Here is a 16786-nt window from a genome sequence, read left to right on the forward strand (position 1 = left end):
TTTGTATGTTCTAAGAATTGTCCGTTTCCATTCCTTGAATTCTTAAATTTAAAAAAAAATATCCCATTAAAGATCATGATTTTTGTATGTTCTAAGAAAATCTTGGCCACTTCTTTGATGAAAGTTCTGATATGGACTTTCTTTTTCCTAACATCCAAGGTACACAAGTTTCATGTTTTTATTTATTTGTTTTGACTAATTAGAGAGAGACATATATATATGAGTTAATTACTGTTTTCGTCCCTGTGGTTTGTCAAAAATCACTATTTCAGTCCATTAGTTTAAAAATTACGATTTCAGTTCCTGTGGTTTCACTTCGTAACCATTTCAGTCCACCTCGTAACCATTTTAGTCCCTGTACTTAACAGAATAAAAGGTTGAAATGGTTACGAAAGTGAAACAACAGGGACTGAAATGGTTACGAAAGTGAAACCACAGGGATTGAAATCGCAATTTTTAAACTAATGGACTGAAATAGTGATTTTTGACAAACAACAGGGACGAAAACAGTAATTAACTCTTTTATTTATTTATTTTGACTAATCAGAGAGAGACAGAGAGAGACATATATATATATATATATATATATATATATATATATATATATATATATAGAGAGAGAGAGAGAGAGAGAGAGAGAGAGAGAGGGAGGGAGGGAGAATATGAGAGGGTAACCTCCTAAAAAAAGTGGGTCAGCTTCTGATGATGGGTTGATTCTATACCTATTCCCAAAAGGCTAAACCTCATATTCAGTTTTATAGTGTGTTATTCACACATTAAGTATCTCTAAAGGTTGTTGCAGCCATGGAATCTTATCAAGATACAGTTGATCATCAACTTTCTACAATCAAATGAACATTGAATCATGATGAAGATGAAGAACACCAAGAAATCTTTCAGAAGTTTAACTGAAACAATCCATTCTCTTCTCGGATTCAAGACCGAAACTAATTCCACTTGGGCTAATACCGTGTGTGACATCATCAAAAGCTTGCCATCCACAGCTGACTACGAGAATGATTACGATGATTCGGCTCATGCGCGTGATCGTGATCATGATCATGATCATGATGATGTTATTATTTCAAAAATTCATGGTAAATGTTATTTTGATCAATCTGCTTTTCATGAAAATGTCGAAAAAAGTTATGTTTATGTTTTAGAATCATCTCAACAGGTGAACTTGCCACCCTGAATCGGGAAGTTGGTAGATTAAATGCGCAAAGAAGGCGTGTTCTCAATGAATTTCTACAATTGAAAGGTAACTAAATCTAAGAAGCTCGTCTTAATAACAAATGGGCCGTTCGGGTTGTATTCAATCTTTAACAGGTCAAATGTAGGGGTGCAAACGAGCCGAGTCCGAGCTCGACCAGGCTCGAGCTCGTTTAACATATGAAAGCTCAAGCTCAAGCTCGGCTCGATTCGAGCTCTATTTCTAAAGCTCGAGCTCGGCTCGAAGGTAAATTTTCAAGCTCGAGCTCGGCTTGGGCTCGACTCGTTTAGTATTTATTAATTAATTTATATTAATTATAATTATTATTATACATATCATTAAGTTATTTTTTTTATATTTATATAAATGGTAGTTATTAATATATAAATATATGTTTAATATATTAAAAAAAATATATTAACAGAAAGCTTGTTTAGGCTCGCGAGCCGGCTCGAGCTCGATAAGCGAAGCTCGGGCTTGTTTACGAAACGAGCTTGTTTTTTTAGGCTCCGGCTCGAGCTCGAGCTCGTTCAAGCTTTTCTTCGAGCCGAGCTCGAGTAGCTCGGCTCGTTTGCACCCCTAGACTCAAATGGGTCAAAACAAGATTTAGCTAAAAGGGTAACGGGTCTAAGGGGTTGAGAGTAGCCGGATTCAATTTTTAATCCATGCAACCCCTTAAATTATTTTATTAAAAAATGTAGGTTACTATTAAAATCAACACGTTAACTAAAATGGCCCGTTTCAACTCAACTAATTTTGATCTTGCTACATTTAACAAAGATAATTGATATAGGTGCTGAATATAATTCTCTACCTTATTAACATTACAGGAAATATTCGTGTATTTTGTCGAATCAGGCCCACAATAAACGGCGAGAAATTTAGCCATCAAAGGCCCGTTGTTCCGGTAGATTCAAGTGGCATTCTGGTTCATTTTGCCGAGAACAAGAGAAAACTGTATAATTTTGACATGGTTTTACACCCTGGTTCAACACAAGGTGCTCTATATATTTTGTTGGTTTAATGGGCGGGTTGGGTAACGGGTCAAAACCAGTTCAGGTCAAAACGCGCACTCTCTTTTGTTTGACCATCTGTTCCCTTTTAAGCTAAAATTCCCATTTTTGCTCTTTTGGAATGTTAGGAATTAAACATAACCCAAATCATCGTATTCATTTGTAAACGGGTCAAACGAGTGCTTTCTCCTGTTTGACCGTTTGTTTTCTTTTAAGCTCCATTTTTAGTCTTTTGACATGTTAGGCGTAAAACATAGTCCAAATTCAGCCTATTCATATATAAACGGGTCAAAACGGGAACTTTCTTCTGTTTGACCATTTGTTTGACGGTAAAAGCCTAACAGATGAATAATCATGATCTTAAACTGTCAGATGAAGTATTTTCAGAAATTGAACCGGTTATCAAATCCGCTTTGGATGGATATAATGTCTGTATATTAGCATACGGGCAGACGGGCACAGGCAAGACTTTCACCATGGTAATTAGTTTTTGTACTTATTATTGCGACTTAAAATACGAGTAACTAGTTCTTTTAATGTTTGGATAAACGTATAAAGCTTCTACTAATCCTATCATTTTTGTAATAAACCAACACATTTATAGGAAGGAAATCCAGATAGTCCAGGGGTAGTTCCCCGCACAATCGAAGCATTATTCAAGCAAGCAGCAGATAGCAACCATACATATCTTTTTAGCTTCAGCATGCTTGAAATTTACCTTGGTCAACTCAAAGACTTACTCATACCTCATGCAAGAAAAGCTACTGATCCTTTGCCCCCATGGTGAGTTTAATATGTATAATAGAGTAAAATACCATTTTCGACCCTGAGGTTTGGCCAGTTTTGCGACTTTCGTCCAAAGGTTTGTTTTTCCGCATCTGGATCCAAAAGGTTTGAAATCTTGCTATTTTCATCTCGCTCGTTAACTCCATCCATTTTTTTTTCCGTTAAGTCAGGGATATTTCTGTCTTTTTTCGCTAAATTAAAGGGCAACTAGGTCTTTTTCACTTTATGTAAAAAGACCGAATACCCCTGAAAAGGACCGAATTGCCCTTTAAGTTAACAAAAAAGACGGAAATACCCCTGACTTAACGGAGAAAAATGGATGGAGTTAATGAGCCGGATGAAAATGGCAAGATTTCAAACCTTTTGGATCCAGATGTGGAAAAACAAACCTTTCGACGAAAGTCGCAAAACTGGCTAAACCTCAGGGACGAAAACGACATTTTGCTCTTTATAATATGTGGTAAAAATTTATAAACTCATCATATCACTTGCAGATACTAATAATTATGTAAAATCGAAACTTTTTACAGTCTTTCCATCCAAACCGATCCTAACGGTGGGATTGTGATCGATAATCTTGTAAGCATCCAAGTCAGCAACTTTAATCATGCAATAAGTCTTTATAGACTCGGAAGTCAACTCAGATCAACTGCTTCAACAAATTCCAATAAAGTTTCTAGTAGATCACATTGGTAACTCTTTTCTCTTCTTTCCTGAATAAGAGCAAGAAATTCAATTCATTATCATAATGTCGTAAACAAAATGTTTTTTTTGTTATTATTTGCAGCATGATTCGCATGTCGATGACTTGTTCTGATGCTACCGAAAGGCGAAAGGTTACAAATAAAATTTGGATGGTTGATTTGGGCGGAAGTGAGCGCGTTTTGAAAACGAAAGCATGGGGAAGAAGATTTGAAGAAGGAAAAGCTATTAATCTTTCTCTTTCGGCCCTTGGTGATGTCATCAATGCTCTCCAAAGAAAGAATAGCCACATACCTTACAGGTAACTGAAACTAAAGATATACTCAAGTGTTGACCATTTTCCAAAGTCAAACTCAGTTTCAATATACAAGTAGCAATTAGACACATTCACTTATGAACAGGTTGATTCTGGTTATGTTATATCCTTAACGGGTCAAACAAATAAATAGAGAAGTTAGCTAAAAATGGGTCAAATCTTTTTTAATGCAGAAAAGAAAAAACCTCTTAAATTATTTTTTTAGAACAAACTAAGATTATTATCGAAGTTATATAATTTCTTAAATCATTTTGTACACACTTAACTGTTTATTGAAAAAAAATGGACAAAAAACGAAACTTTGAAGTGACGTATTTATGTGATTTACAGGAACAGCAAGCTGACGCAGGTGCTTAAAGATTCATTAGGTAATTGCACAAATGCTCAAGAAATCTTTATTCACGAAAACTATGAAACAAGAGTTTTTTTTTTTTTTTTTTTTTTTTTTTTAAAGAACACCAAAAATATAAAGTTCTAAATCTTTACAGGAGAGGATTCCAAAACACTGATGCTTGTGCATGTCAGCCCGAAAGAAGCAGATTTATGCGAGACTGTCTGTTCTCTAAATTTCGCACTACGCTTGAGAAGCATCCACTTAGGGAAGACCGAATCGAACGTGAGTTGATCAAATTCTAAGCTGATAATTGCTTCATTAATAATTTATGGTTTTTTACACTTACATACATATAAGATGTGACAGTTTCAAACAAATTATTTATAAATTAGTCAATTTTAGTTGTGACTTACAACAAACGGGTCAAATGTTACTTTTTTTAAGATTACTATTCGTTTACCACATGAAATATGTATACTTTTAAAACAAAATTACGGGTCAACCCATAGTTGTTAATAGCGACCATAGCGGTCGCTATAGCGCGCTTTATGGCAATGCGACTATGTGTCGCTAAGTTGGTCATGGCGATGAATAGCGATTTTAGCGACAGTTATTATTATTTTTTTTATTTTTTTTAATGTTATAAAGGGTTATAGCTATAAAATAGCTAGATTTATAGGTTTTTGTTAATATACATGTAAAATAGCATATATACAAGGGTATTTTGATGTAATATACATATAAAAATTTTCAAAATTCTTTTTCTAGTGTAATCGCTATTTATAAAATTGCCGTCGCTATTCGCTACGTAGCCTAGCCATGCCTTGTCGCTATTTGTTGCTATTCGCTATCGACAACTATGGGTCAACCCAAATGACCCATTTAGACTATTTGAACCCTTTAAGGCTCTAACTGAAATTTGAAAAACAGGAAACAAGAGTAACGAGGGAAAAAGCAATGACCGACCTACAACACGAGATGCAAGAGATCGAAAACAACCGTTACGGATTCATAAAAGAAATCAAGAAACTGAATCAGAAATTGGATTCACTAACAAAAACATCAACATATTCAAACGAGAAACTGGACGGGTTACTATCATCAACATCATCCTTAAAAGCCCCTCAAGATTCAGCAGACGAAATTACCGTAACGCCCCAATCATCAAAGATTCCAAGATTTATGAAACCCACAATCTGCAGCACACGAAAATCAGGAACGGGTAATCAAAACTTGTATAAAAGAGATATCAGACCAGCAAGAAGAAAAAAGTTACCGTTATCTCGTGCAGAATCTGTTAGTTTTCCGTTAAAGAACATGACAGAAAGCTATTCGGGAAGCAGTATCTCCAGAGCAAGTTATTTAGTGGGCTTGAATGAGAGACACTCCGAAATCGATGACATAGACTTAAGTTCAGTAAACGAGTCAGAGGCTAACTACCGGGTTAGCTTACATGAGAACAAACGGGTCATCTCAAACCCGGCCCGTTTAAAGAAAAGTAAACATAAGGAACATATAAAACATATGAAACAAGGAAAGCCTGCAGATGTAAAATTTGCAGGTGAAGAATCAAGATATGAAAACAGTTCAACGACTCCTTCAACCATCGGTACAAAATCTGTTACAGGTGTCGATGACTCATCAACCGAATGTGACATGTATTGTCGGGTCATGCCATGCGATACCGTTGATGATACATGTCATCTGAATGATGATGACAGTGAGGTTGAGTGGGCAGTTATATCACAACTGTCAACACGTGAAGCGCGAAATTTAGAGGCCTGCTGCGAGTTGGAAGATGATTTGCGTGCAGAATTTTCGTCATTCGACAAAGTTATTCTCCAGGATTTGACTAATCACTCATTCCAAAATCATGAACATGCAGAAACCAGAGGTAAAAAATAAACGGGTCGGTTAACGGGTCAAAACTAACAAGTTTTCTATGCAAGTAAAAACAAAGGTATTAGGTTGACATAGGGGTGATAAATGGGTTGTGTCCACGGGTCTAACCTGACCCAAACCTGAAAATTTTACACGAACCCGAACCCAAAAGTTTTGTCGTACATATGAACCCAAACACGACACGAATATTCGTGGATTGACCCGAACACGACTCGTTCAACCAGAATTTGTTATTTATTTTTTTTTTTTGCAAATTAATATATTAAAATTAAAATTTTACTGCAAGAAATACAAATGTATATAAAACAATTACATTTTGATTATTAAATCTTATGTAAATTTCTCATTAAACTTATATTTATGGCGTAAAATACATAACCAATTTAATTCATGACATAATTTTTTTATAAAAAAATAAAATATAATATAAATCGGTTAAACGGGCCAACCCGCCAACCCGACCGGGCTGACACGAACCCACCTGTTTAGCTAAACAGGTCCGCGGATTCAACCGGAAACTGACCCGAACCCGTTTAGACTAAATCCAAACCCACGAATTTCGTGTTAGGTTCGTGTCGTGTCAGCAATTCACACCCTTAGGTTGACATGAAGGCTTTCTAATTTTTTTTTAAGTTTTTATAAATATTTTGGAGATTTTATGCATGAAAAATATATTTTTAGTCTATTTGACCGGTTAGAAAAAAAAAAAAAAAAAAAAAAAAAAACATGATTTGAAATGACACTCTAATGAAAACTAAATGATTTTATGCATCTTGGCAGGTTTTTCAGATATCCTAAAAGATAATATTGTGATAATGTGCAACAGTGTCCTTGTAGCACTGGGATTTAAAAGCTTGGGCTTTGACCATGATTTCTTCCAAGCTTTAATGATTTAATGTTCTCCAAAATGTTGACAAAACTACATATGTAAATATATGCAAGATGCCATACAAATATTTATAAATATATTATGTTATTTGGGCCCTGACTCAAATTATTAATTTCCATAAACCTATTCAATTCAAGACAACTTGCCCATACATCACAATCACAGATGCTCAAATTTTGACCATTATAATAAAGTCAAAACTCCAATCAAATCACATTATATAAGTCTTGGATTCAATCAAAATATTTCATGTTTTATTTCCAGTGGGTTAAATACGAAAATTAGCTAACATGGAAACAGGTCAAACAGGATAAAATTAAGTCGCCCAAAGTTTATGTTTTTGCATAAAACCTTCTAAGTCGTTTTATCACCAAATATTAAATTTTTGTTGAGATAATACATTTTTTTTAAATATTTGACACACCAGTTATATATAAAGGTTAGACAAAAAGTGTTTAAGAAGTACCCTACTTTTCATGAATATATTTCTGTTTATTGATTTCATAATCTTGAAGAAATCTTTATTCTTGACAGGCTTTTATATAGGTATATGGTGTTAGACCAACACCTTTATTGTAAGCTTTTATACCTTGTATTATTGTCATCACTAACATTGTAACATCTACAAGTTGAGCAATCGTTAAAATGCCAGAGCGTGTTTCATATTTAACGGATCTAAGGTCCTCTGTATTTGTTTTGATGATACTCATCATTTCGAGTCATCAACTCCAACAGATGTAGTTCAAAACGTCTACACCTTCATCAACTACATGATTGAACCCGAATGACTTGCACATTTATAATTTATTATCGTTATGGAATTCAAGTATAAAAAAATATATGATAATATCATAATAGTAACGAACAAATTCATAATGCATTGACAAATATATACCATATAGTGACTTTGCGTAAAAAGTGTAAAAATGATTTTTGATTGTATGTTTACCCACATATAACGGTGCTGTTTTTTCCAATAGTGTTGACTCGGCACATGTTTCTTCAATGGTCTTACTCTTGGTTGCGAGGTGTCTTTATGTGTATTTGGGTGAAAATCTCAGCAGCCCACTTCTAGGCATTGTGTGTATTTGGGTGAAAATCTCATCTCGTGGTCTTCTAAACGCCAATCTACCGTTTCGAGGTCCAGTGCAGATGCTAAATATCGGGGTGTGGTAAATGCGGTGGCTGATATATGCTGGTTACGTAACCTATTGTTGGAGCTTCCTCGCCCTTTATCTAAGGCAACTCTCGTGTACTGTGATAACATTAGTGTAATTTATCTCTCAGGCAATCCGGTTCAACATCAGCGTACTAAATATATCGAGCTGGACATTCATTTTGTACACGAACATGTCAACGTGGTACTATTCGCATTCTTCATATTCCATCTAGTTTTCATATAGCTGACGTCTTCACTAAAGGACTACCCAAATATCTATTTGAACAACACAGATCCAGTCTCAACATTTGGTTTTCTCCCGCTTTGACTGTAGAGTGTAATAGATATCATATATGGGGAATGTGTATGTTTTAAATGTTGTATATCCTCTCCAAAATAGGAGATATGGTTTATAATAATTTATTTTTATTAGTATAGCAGATACAACTTTTATAAATTGTTAATTATATTTATTAATATTAATATAAATAATATTAATAAAAATAAATTATTATAAATCTATAAAAAAAGTCTAGAAAATGAATTTCTTGAATTATTTGTATCTGAAATGAAAGTGACCAATCCTGAATTCCGAACAAGGACAACCGAAGAAAAATTAAAATGACGTGAGCAATTACTTCATCATGTACATTCCCTAATATTTTAATTTATTTTTTTATATATTTTTTAGAACAGGAAATATTTATTCACGAAGCTACACGATTCGCTGCGTCCCAACGACCACTTCTAATTCTAAATTAACGTCTACCCACGTTTGATTGTTTACATACGTAACAGTGACGTTTTCGTATATAATTTTATTTTATAATAATCGAATTATACTTCTATTTTTACTGTGTGTTTTCAAGTAATATCAAATTGAGTTGATATCTTAATTAATTGTTTTAATCCATTTTTAGTTTCACAAATTGTAAATATTATGTATAAGACCGTCTGTAGAGGTTAATGTCCAGGACACGTTGACAAAAAAACGCCCGTCAAACTGTTCCCAGTTACACATGGAGGGCCTGAAGCCCCTAATGCCCCCTTCTCGTTTTTCTTTATTCGTTAGTTTTCTAAGCCAATAAAAATGTTATAGCTCACTCGTTTTAATCCTAAGTTATTTTTTTTTATTTATTTAGTTTGTATATTATTTAATTAATCTGATTAGTTAAACCATCACAAGATTTTGAGCGTTTAGTTAGTTAAAGTCTCACTATCTATATGAATGACATGATATATGAACTTTCACACTTTCTAGTTATTTCAACGTAAGTTATAGTTAAAAATATTGATTTGGTTATTTTGAATAAAATAATTTATTACATCAAGGATAATTATTGCGGACGAATTTAGAACTTTCCACTTGATGTTGTATTTTAGTTATTTTTTATCATTATTTTTGAACCATAAATTTGGATTACTGATGGAGCATTGGAGTATCATTGTGCTACCAGCGGAACCATCCGATTATATCCATCTCCACTAGGCATCCAAAAAGTTTAAACCTTGTTGATTAAACATTATTAAAGGCTGATTCTATACACACCCTCCTCCTCCTGATTATACCCCACTTGATTATTCCCTTGTGAGGGGAAAACTGTCGGTCCCATGCAGGCCCCACCTGTAATTATGTGAGAGGAGAAGGGTGAAAAAAGTAATTAGGGGGATGTAGAAAGTAGCACCCTTATTAAATCAGACCGTATCTCAAATAATGAGCTAAAATGCCAACCTAATCATTTAATCAAGAAAATAGCCATCTATAGTAATTAATTATTAAGACAGTTAATAAAGTGTATGATGATAAAAACAATATAATAATATTAAAACGCATTAGTGTTGGACACCAACTTAGTAACTCATAAGAGTGGCATCTACCAATAATCCAGTCAAAGTTAGTAATTTTTCTTGAATAGAAAATAAAAATCAAATCGGTCGAAAGATCCGATAGTCAAATACAAGTATTTATATTTGCTTTGCTACATTATTTTCTTAAATAAATTAAAATACTGAAGAAAACTCCTAAGATTCAACCCCGATAACTTTAATATGTGTTAAAATTATTCAACTTGTTACCATTAGAGAGAATTAATTTGTACATCATTAAAATTTAAGTTTACATCACTATGGTAGTTGTGCGTTGTTTTTCGTTGAACAAATGTGACTCATTCTTTAGACAGTCGGAGCCTTAAGAATGACGTGTTGACGCTAGTAATTGGATAGTACTTTCGGACATCAATGATTGACAATACTTTGACACCATGTGACTTGTATGTGGCTCAGAGCATTGGTGACAAGATACGGTGATCCCGGATTATGTTAATCTAACATCACCGTTTATCTCATCACTAACATGATCATTGTGCTTTTTTACACTCATGTAACTCTCGTTGTTCCTTAACTAAAACTTAATATTTATTACATGTTATGTATAGTAATATAATAATGTAGGGTTGGGTTCAATAGAAACATTAAAAAAGAGTAAGGAATCGATAAACAGTGAATTTAACATTTTAAAAAATCAATTTATTATGTTAAAAAATATTTTTTTTTTCAAAACTTTATTTGGAGCTTTTACATATAAAAACATGTACAAGCCTTTTTACTAAAAAAAATATTTCAAAAACTAAAAAAATTTAAAAAATACTAGTTAAAAATACAATTTTTTATTGGAATAACTTCTATACATGTTTATATGCTAAAGCTTCGAATTTTTTTTGAAAAATAAAATAATTTTAAACATTTTAAATTGATTTTTTATGATATATTTAACATGTTAAATACACTGTTCTTTGTTTCCTCACTTTTTTATTGTTCCCTGTTAAACCTTATACAAATCATGTATATGTTAAATGATAAAATCATAACTAAAATTTAAAATTTAATATCTGGGTTTAAATTTAATTTTTAGAACTAAACCAACCGTATTCAAATTAGATTTTGGGTTGTAAATTTCAAGTTAATTTATGTGAAAAGTTTTTTACACTAAAGAAATCTCAAATTAAATAATACGACACGAACAAAGCAAAGACCGAACATATTTAAAGGTCCGTAAAATCAGATACAATGAATGAGGAGAGAATGCCTATTAGCATGTGGTGGGCGCTGACCACCAATCAGTGGCCACTTCTTGCATCTGCATGATTTGTTTGAATAGATTATTAAACATACAACTGCAAAATATCATTATTTGATCATGACCTTTCCACTAGACCACAACAAAAGCACATGAGAATATCTAACTTCTATGATCTTTTAAGTAATTACTAGTAAAAATTGTAAACTGCCCGGTGAAAATTTGATCGGTATCAGTTTGGTTTATTAGGCTGGTTACTGGTGGATGTGGTTTAAAGCCTACGAGCTTTATTATGTCAAGTCTGCGTCACGTAAGCGCCATCTCATATAGGGTGCTTTAAAGTCTCTTCCTTTAACATCCTTGCAATGGTTTAAAGCTTCCATCATCATTATCTAATTATTTTTTATTTAAATTTAAACATTGTTTAATTTTGATATATTAATTTAAATTTAAATAACATGGATAAAATATAAAACCCATAATTTAAATAAAAAATAAATGTCACTCAAAAATAAATACAAACCTAAAAATGCTTAAAAGGTTAAACTAGACTAAACTAAAAATACACATCTTCACTCGTCGTCTCCTCCTTGATCACGATCAAACCATAGGTGTTCGGTCAAATCGGCTCGAAGGTTAAGGTGTGTGTCCTTGTCACGTGTCCTCGCTTGGATAACTTCTTTTTTAGCGTAGGTGAGTAGTGGGTTCGCCAGTTGGTTACCTTCATCATAACTCTCTGCACAAAACCCTTTGCCTGAGTCTTCCAATATCATATTATGCAAGATGATGCACGTATATATGACGTCTCTCATTTTACTCTTTTCTTGCCGACTCTTGTTTCTTCTTAGTACAAAAAAAAAGTTGTTTTTTATGAAAATGACAAACATGCCCAAATCTTAGGAACGATTTTGACAATTTACTTATATATATATATATATATATATATATATATATATATATATATATATATATATATATATATATATATATATATATATATATATAGGGTAAGGTTCATGCGAGAACCACCTTTATTGCGAGAACCGCGAGAACCAATGTGAACACAAGCTAAAATAGCTAAAAAAACCTAAAAAAACCTAACCCCCACCCCCCACCCCCCACCCCCAAAAACCTAAACCCCCACCCCCCTCCCCCCCCCCCAAAAAAAAACCTAACCCCCACCCCCCCCCCCAAAAAAAACCTAACCCCCCCCCCCTCCAAGCTAAATGCTAAAAACTAAAACCCTCAAAAAACCTAAAAAAAACCTAACCCCCACCCCCCCACCCCCAAAAACCTAAACCCCCCACCCCCCCCCCCCCCAAGAAAAAACCTAACCCCCCCCCCCCCCCCCAAAAAAAAAACCTAACCCCCCCCCCCAAGCTAAATGCTAAAAACTAAAACCCTCAAAAAACCTAAAAAAAACCTAACCCCCCCCACCCCACCCCCCCCCCCCCAAAAACCTAAACCCCCCCCCCCACCCCCCCTCCCCAAGCTAAAATGCTAAAAACTAAACCCCCAAAAAACCTAAAAAATCTAAAAAAATCAAAAAAAAATCTAAAATTTTTTTTTTATTTTTTTACTATTTTTTATGTTCAAATCGCTACTTTTTGTAGCAAAAAAAAAAAAAAAATTTTTTTTTTAAAAAAAAAAAAAATTTAAAAAAAAAAAAATTTTTTTTTTTGGATACTAAAAGTAGCGATTTTTATATAAAAAATAGTAAAAAATAAAAAAAAAAAATTTTTGGGTGTTTTTTAGATTTTTTTAGCTATTACTGTTTGTGTTCACACTGGTTCTCGCGGTTCTCGCAATAAAGGGTGGTTCCTAACGGATCTTTGTCCTATATATATATATATATATATATATATATATATATATATATATATATATATATATATATATATATATATATATATATATATATAAGAGTAACAGTCAGCATACAAAGCATTAGTGAACATACAAATTTATCTACTATCATATGTAAAGAAATTTAAGTCAATCCAAACATAGCATACTAAGACATAAGATAAGCCAGTCATGTCTACGTAATCAACCCTAATAGAGACAAACCTTAGTTTGTCTTAAGAAAAGTTAAGAAAGTGACTAATTATTTATCACCATATAACATTTTTGACCGAATTAAAAAACTGTTATAAGTTCATCCCCTATATCTTACTTGTGTAGCAAGATGAATCTTCAACAATTTTATAATTTTCCCAACTATAAACAATTGAATAATATTACAACTTGAAATTTCTTTGCTCATAAAAATTTGCACGTGCAATTTCAACGAAACTTCTCATGTGGGACCCACACATGAAAGTGGAACCAGTCTCTTTCAAACAAAACAAACCCCATCTGTATATAACCCATCCATGCTGGTTTAACTTCTCTTCATCAACAATTTCCACAACATTATCTGAAAAAAAGTTTATTAGTCAATTGTAGTAGAATATGAGATTACCTTTAAAATCAGTAACAAAGAGAGTTAGAGATGCTGAATCTGAGTTGAACTTGCCACCTGGATTCCGGTTTCACCCCACCGATGAGGAGCTCATCGTTCATTACCTATGTCGGAAGTCCCATTCGACATCCCAGATTCTCGGTGTCCCTCCGCCGCCACCTATCATCGCCGACGTGGATCTCTACAAACACGATCCATGGGAACTTCCTGGTAAGTCTTTCTGGTGTTAGCATAATAAAGAAGTTTAGTTTAATTCCTTAAACAATCTTGTTTTAAATAATATTGACATATATATATATATATATATATATATATATATATATATATATATATATATATATATATATTTCAGAAATGGCGCTTTTTGGGACGAAGGAATGGTACTTTTTTACACCAAGAGACCGGAAATACCCGAACGGGTCAAGACCAAACCGGGTCACAGGAAATGGGTACTGGAAGGCAACCGGAGCGGATAAACCCATTACTTCAAAATCTGACCCGAATGTAACAATTGGGATCAAGAAGGCTTTGGTGTTTTACGCGGGTAAAGGGCTTAAGGGGATCAAGACTAACTGGATCATGCATGAATATAGACTTGCAGTTTCTAAGGTCAGTTTAATACTGTATCTTTTAAAAATTACAGTACATAATAATAATTATATAATTTTTCTATAAAAGTTAAAAGAGTAAACTGCCAATATGGTCCCTGAGGTTTGATCACTTTTGCCACTTTAGTTCAAAACTCAAACCTTGAATCTGGCCCTGTAGTTTCAATTTTATTGTCATTTTCATCCAAAATCAAAATCTGGTTAGATTTTTCAGTTAACATCCAGTTTTTTTTGTCTTTTTCCTCCCTTTTATTTAATAAATGGTAAAATAGTCAGATTTTTTTTTAATTTCTTATAATAAAACGTTATAAGACCATTTTGCCCTTAATTAAAAGGGAGAAAAAAAGACAAAAAAACTGAATGTTAACTAAAAAATCTGACCAGATCTTGATTTTGGATGAAAATGGCAACAAAATTGAAACCACAGGGACCTAGATTCAAAACGTTTGAGTTTTGGTCTAAAGTGACAAAAGTGATCAAACCTCAAAGACCATTTTGGCAGTTTACTCAAGCTAAAAAAACATAGAAGTTGACATGGTAATGTTTTGATGGCTGCAGTTGGATGATTGGGTTTTATGTCGTCTTTACAACAAGAAGAATAATCCTAAAGAGATGATTATCGTACCCGAAGATAACAACAACATTCATCATCTTCATCCTACATCACCAATATTACAAAAAGAGAATAGCTCTAGTAACAACAACAGTGACAGTTTCGACTCGTTTGAATATTCGGATGGCGAATTTAGTTGTAACTTTGAAGGTGAGATCATGTTTTCTAGCAACTTGCCGCACGAATCGTTGACAAAAATCGAAGATGCTGATGAATTGGGGATGCAAAAAGAAGATGTTGATTATGGGAATGAGTGGCTTGACAATTTGAGTTTGGAAGATCTACACCACTGTTTGGAACAAATGCCTCCTGATAATTACTTCAGTGATGATATGCCAATGATTTATAATTAGGGGTGGTTATTATTATTTTTAGGACTTGTGAGTGTAGGGGTAAAAATTTAGAATAGATTTATGGAGTAAAAGTATTTCATTCATGTAAATAGTATTGAATTCTTGAGAAGATGTTTTGTCCTAACATGTATAGGCAATTTCATCAAAATAGTTGTTATAAACGAAACAATTATTTTATATTTTAATTATTTATTTGTTTATTATTTTGGTGTATACATTAATTTGTTTCAATCTTATTTGTTTAATTTAAATTAAATGTTTAAATAAAAGTTTGGGGAGTTTAAAACTATCCACTATCACAACCCAACCCAACCCAACCCAACCCAACCCAATATTTCATTAAAAAACTAATTTATCTCTTTTCCTATAACAACCCTCGGTAAAACCGACATCCTCATAATATTTCCGACACCCTAATATCTCAATGTGTCTTTATATGTGCCCCGTATGTGAAAACCGAGCCCAAAATACAAAATAACATATAATATAAATAAAAACAATAAAAACTAAGTTGAGGCGGGCCGCATGGGACCTCACCTCAATTTAACGCGGGCCGCGCGAGAGTATAACCCGATTTCGTTTAAATCTTTAGTTCATGCGGGCCGCGTAGAAGTGCATCCAAGTTAATGCAGGCCGCGAGCGATCTGGAATATGGCGCAGCCCTGGGCCGCCACGTGGCCCAACACACGGCGAAGCTATGCGATGACCGGGCCAAGCTACGCGTTGACCCAGATTTGACGCGGGCCGCGTAAGCTCAGCCCAAATGTCACGCGGGCCGCGTGGAGACGCGATTACAGCCCTATATAAGAAGGCAACGGGCTTTCAGTTTCCGTCGTTCATTTCCTTTCTTTCTTTCTTAAATTTCTATAGTGGCGTTACTATACCCGGGCATTATACCCCCTAAAATAACGAGATTCTGCTACGATGTAAGTATTATAACCCCTGGAGACGTATTAGATACGCTGCCCGATTGATCTAGGATTCCGTAACGGCTGTCGTGGTTCTGCCCGACGTAGTCGTTGGAATGCCGTCTCGGGGAGGGTATTACTAATGTTAAAATGGGTTATTATACTAACACACGTGCATTTGTGTAATTTATAGATTATCTCCAGGAAACCCTTACGAAAAACCTAAAACAGCAATGTGAGTTGATTCACTTTTTGTAAACCTTTTTGTTTACTGTTTTTACAAAACCTCACTTAATTAAATATATACAAAGCAGTTATTGAGTATTTGTAAAGAATACAATTATAGTGGGTATGTTGGGGTTTTGTATACAAAATGGGTTACTGGCGTGGTAACATCCCATATGTTGAGTATGACCGTACCACTGATGTTAATTATGATGTCTTGGATAC

General features: G+C 33.8%; 2 protein-coding genes across 4 annotated transcripts; both read left to right on the top strand.

Annotated features, from left to right (window-relative positions):
• Positions 1-614: 614 nt before the first annotated feature.
• LOC110867622 (kinesin-like protein KIN-14T) lies at positions 615-8755 on the top strand. Of its 3 annotated transcripts, none has more exons than XM_022116620.2 (11): positions 615-1097; positions 1178-1261; positions 2044-2211; positions 2599-2705; positions 2831-3009; positions 3543-3704; positions 3800-4015; positions 4361-4398; positions 4519-4646; positions 5295-6258; positions 7047-7271. In XM_022116620.2, exons 1-11 carry the CDS (start codon positions 866-868, stop codon positions 7160-7162), a joined length of 2394 nt encoding a protein of 797 aa, XP_021972312.1. In that variant the 5' UTR covers positions 615-865; the 3' UTR covers positions 7163-7271. The 3 variants fall into 3 exon arrangements, with proteins under 3 accessions (XP_021972312.1, XP_035831403.1, XP_035831404.1); XM_035975510.1 differs by lacking the exon at positions 7047-7271 and adding an exon at positions 8136-8755 and having other exon boundaries at positions 616-1097; XM_035975511.1 differs by having other exon boundaries at positions 818-1097; positions 2072-2211.
• A 5051-nt stretch (positions 8756-13806) lies between these two features.
• Positions 13807-15628, top strand: LOC110867621 (NAC domain-containing protein 67). The gene is made up of 3 exons (XM_022116619.2): positions 13807-14064; positions 14207-14463; positions 15021-15628. Exons 1-3 carry the CDS (start codon positions 13845-13847, stop codon positions 15426-15428), a joined length of 885 nt encoding a protein of 294 aa, XP_021972311.1. The 5' UTR covers positions 13807-13844; the 3' UTR covers positions 15429-15628.
• Positions 15629-16786: the final 1158 nt, after the last annotated feature.

This window comes from Helianthus annuus, chromosome 7, assembly GCF_002127325.2.
Source record: "Helianthus annuus cultivar XRQ/B chromosome 7, HanXRQr2.0-SUNRISE, whole genome shotgun sequence".
NCBI classification, from domain to species: Eukaryota; Viridiplantae; Streptophyta; class Magnoliopsida; order Asterales; family Asteraceae; genus Helianthus; species Helianthus annuus.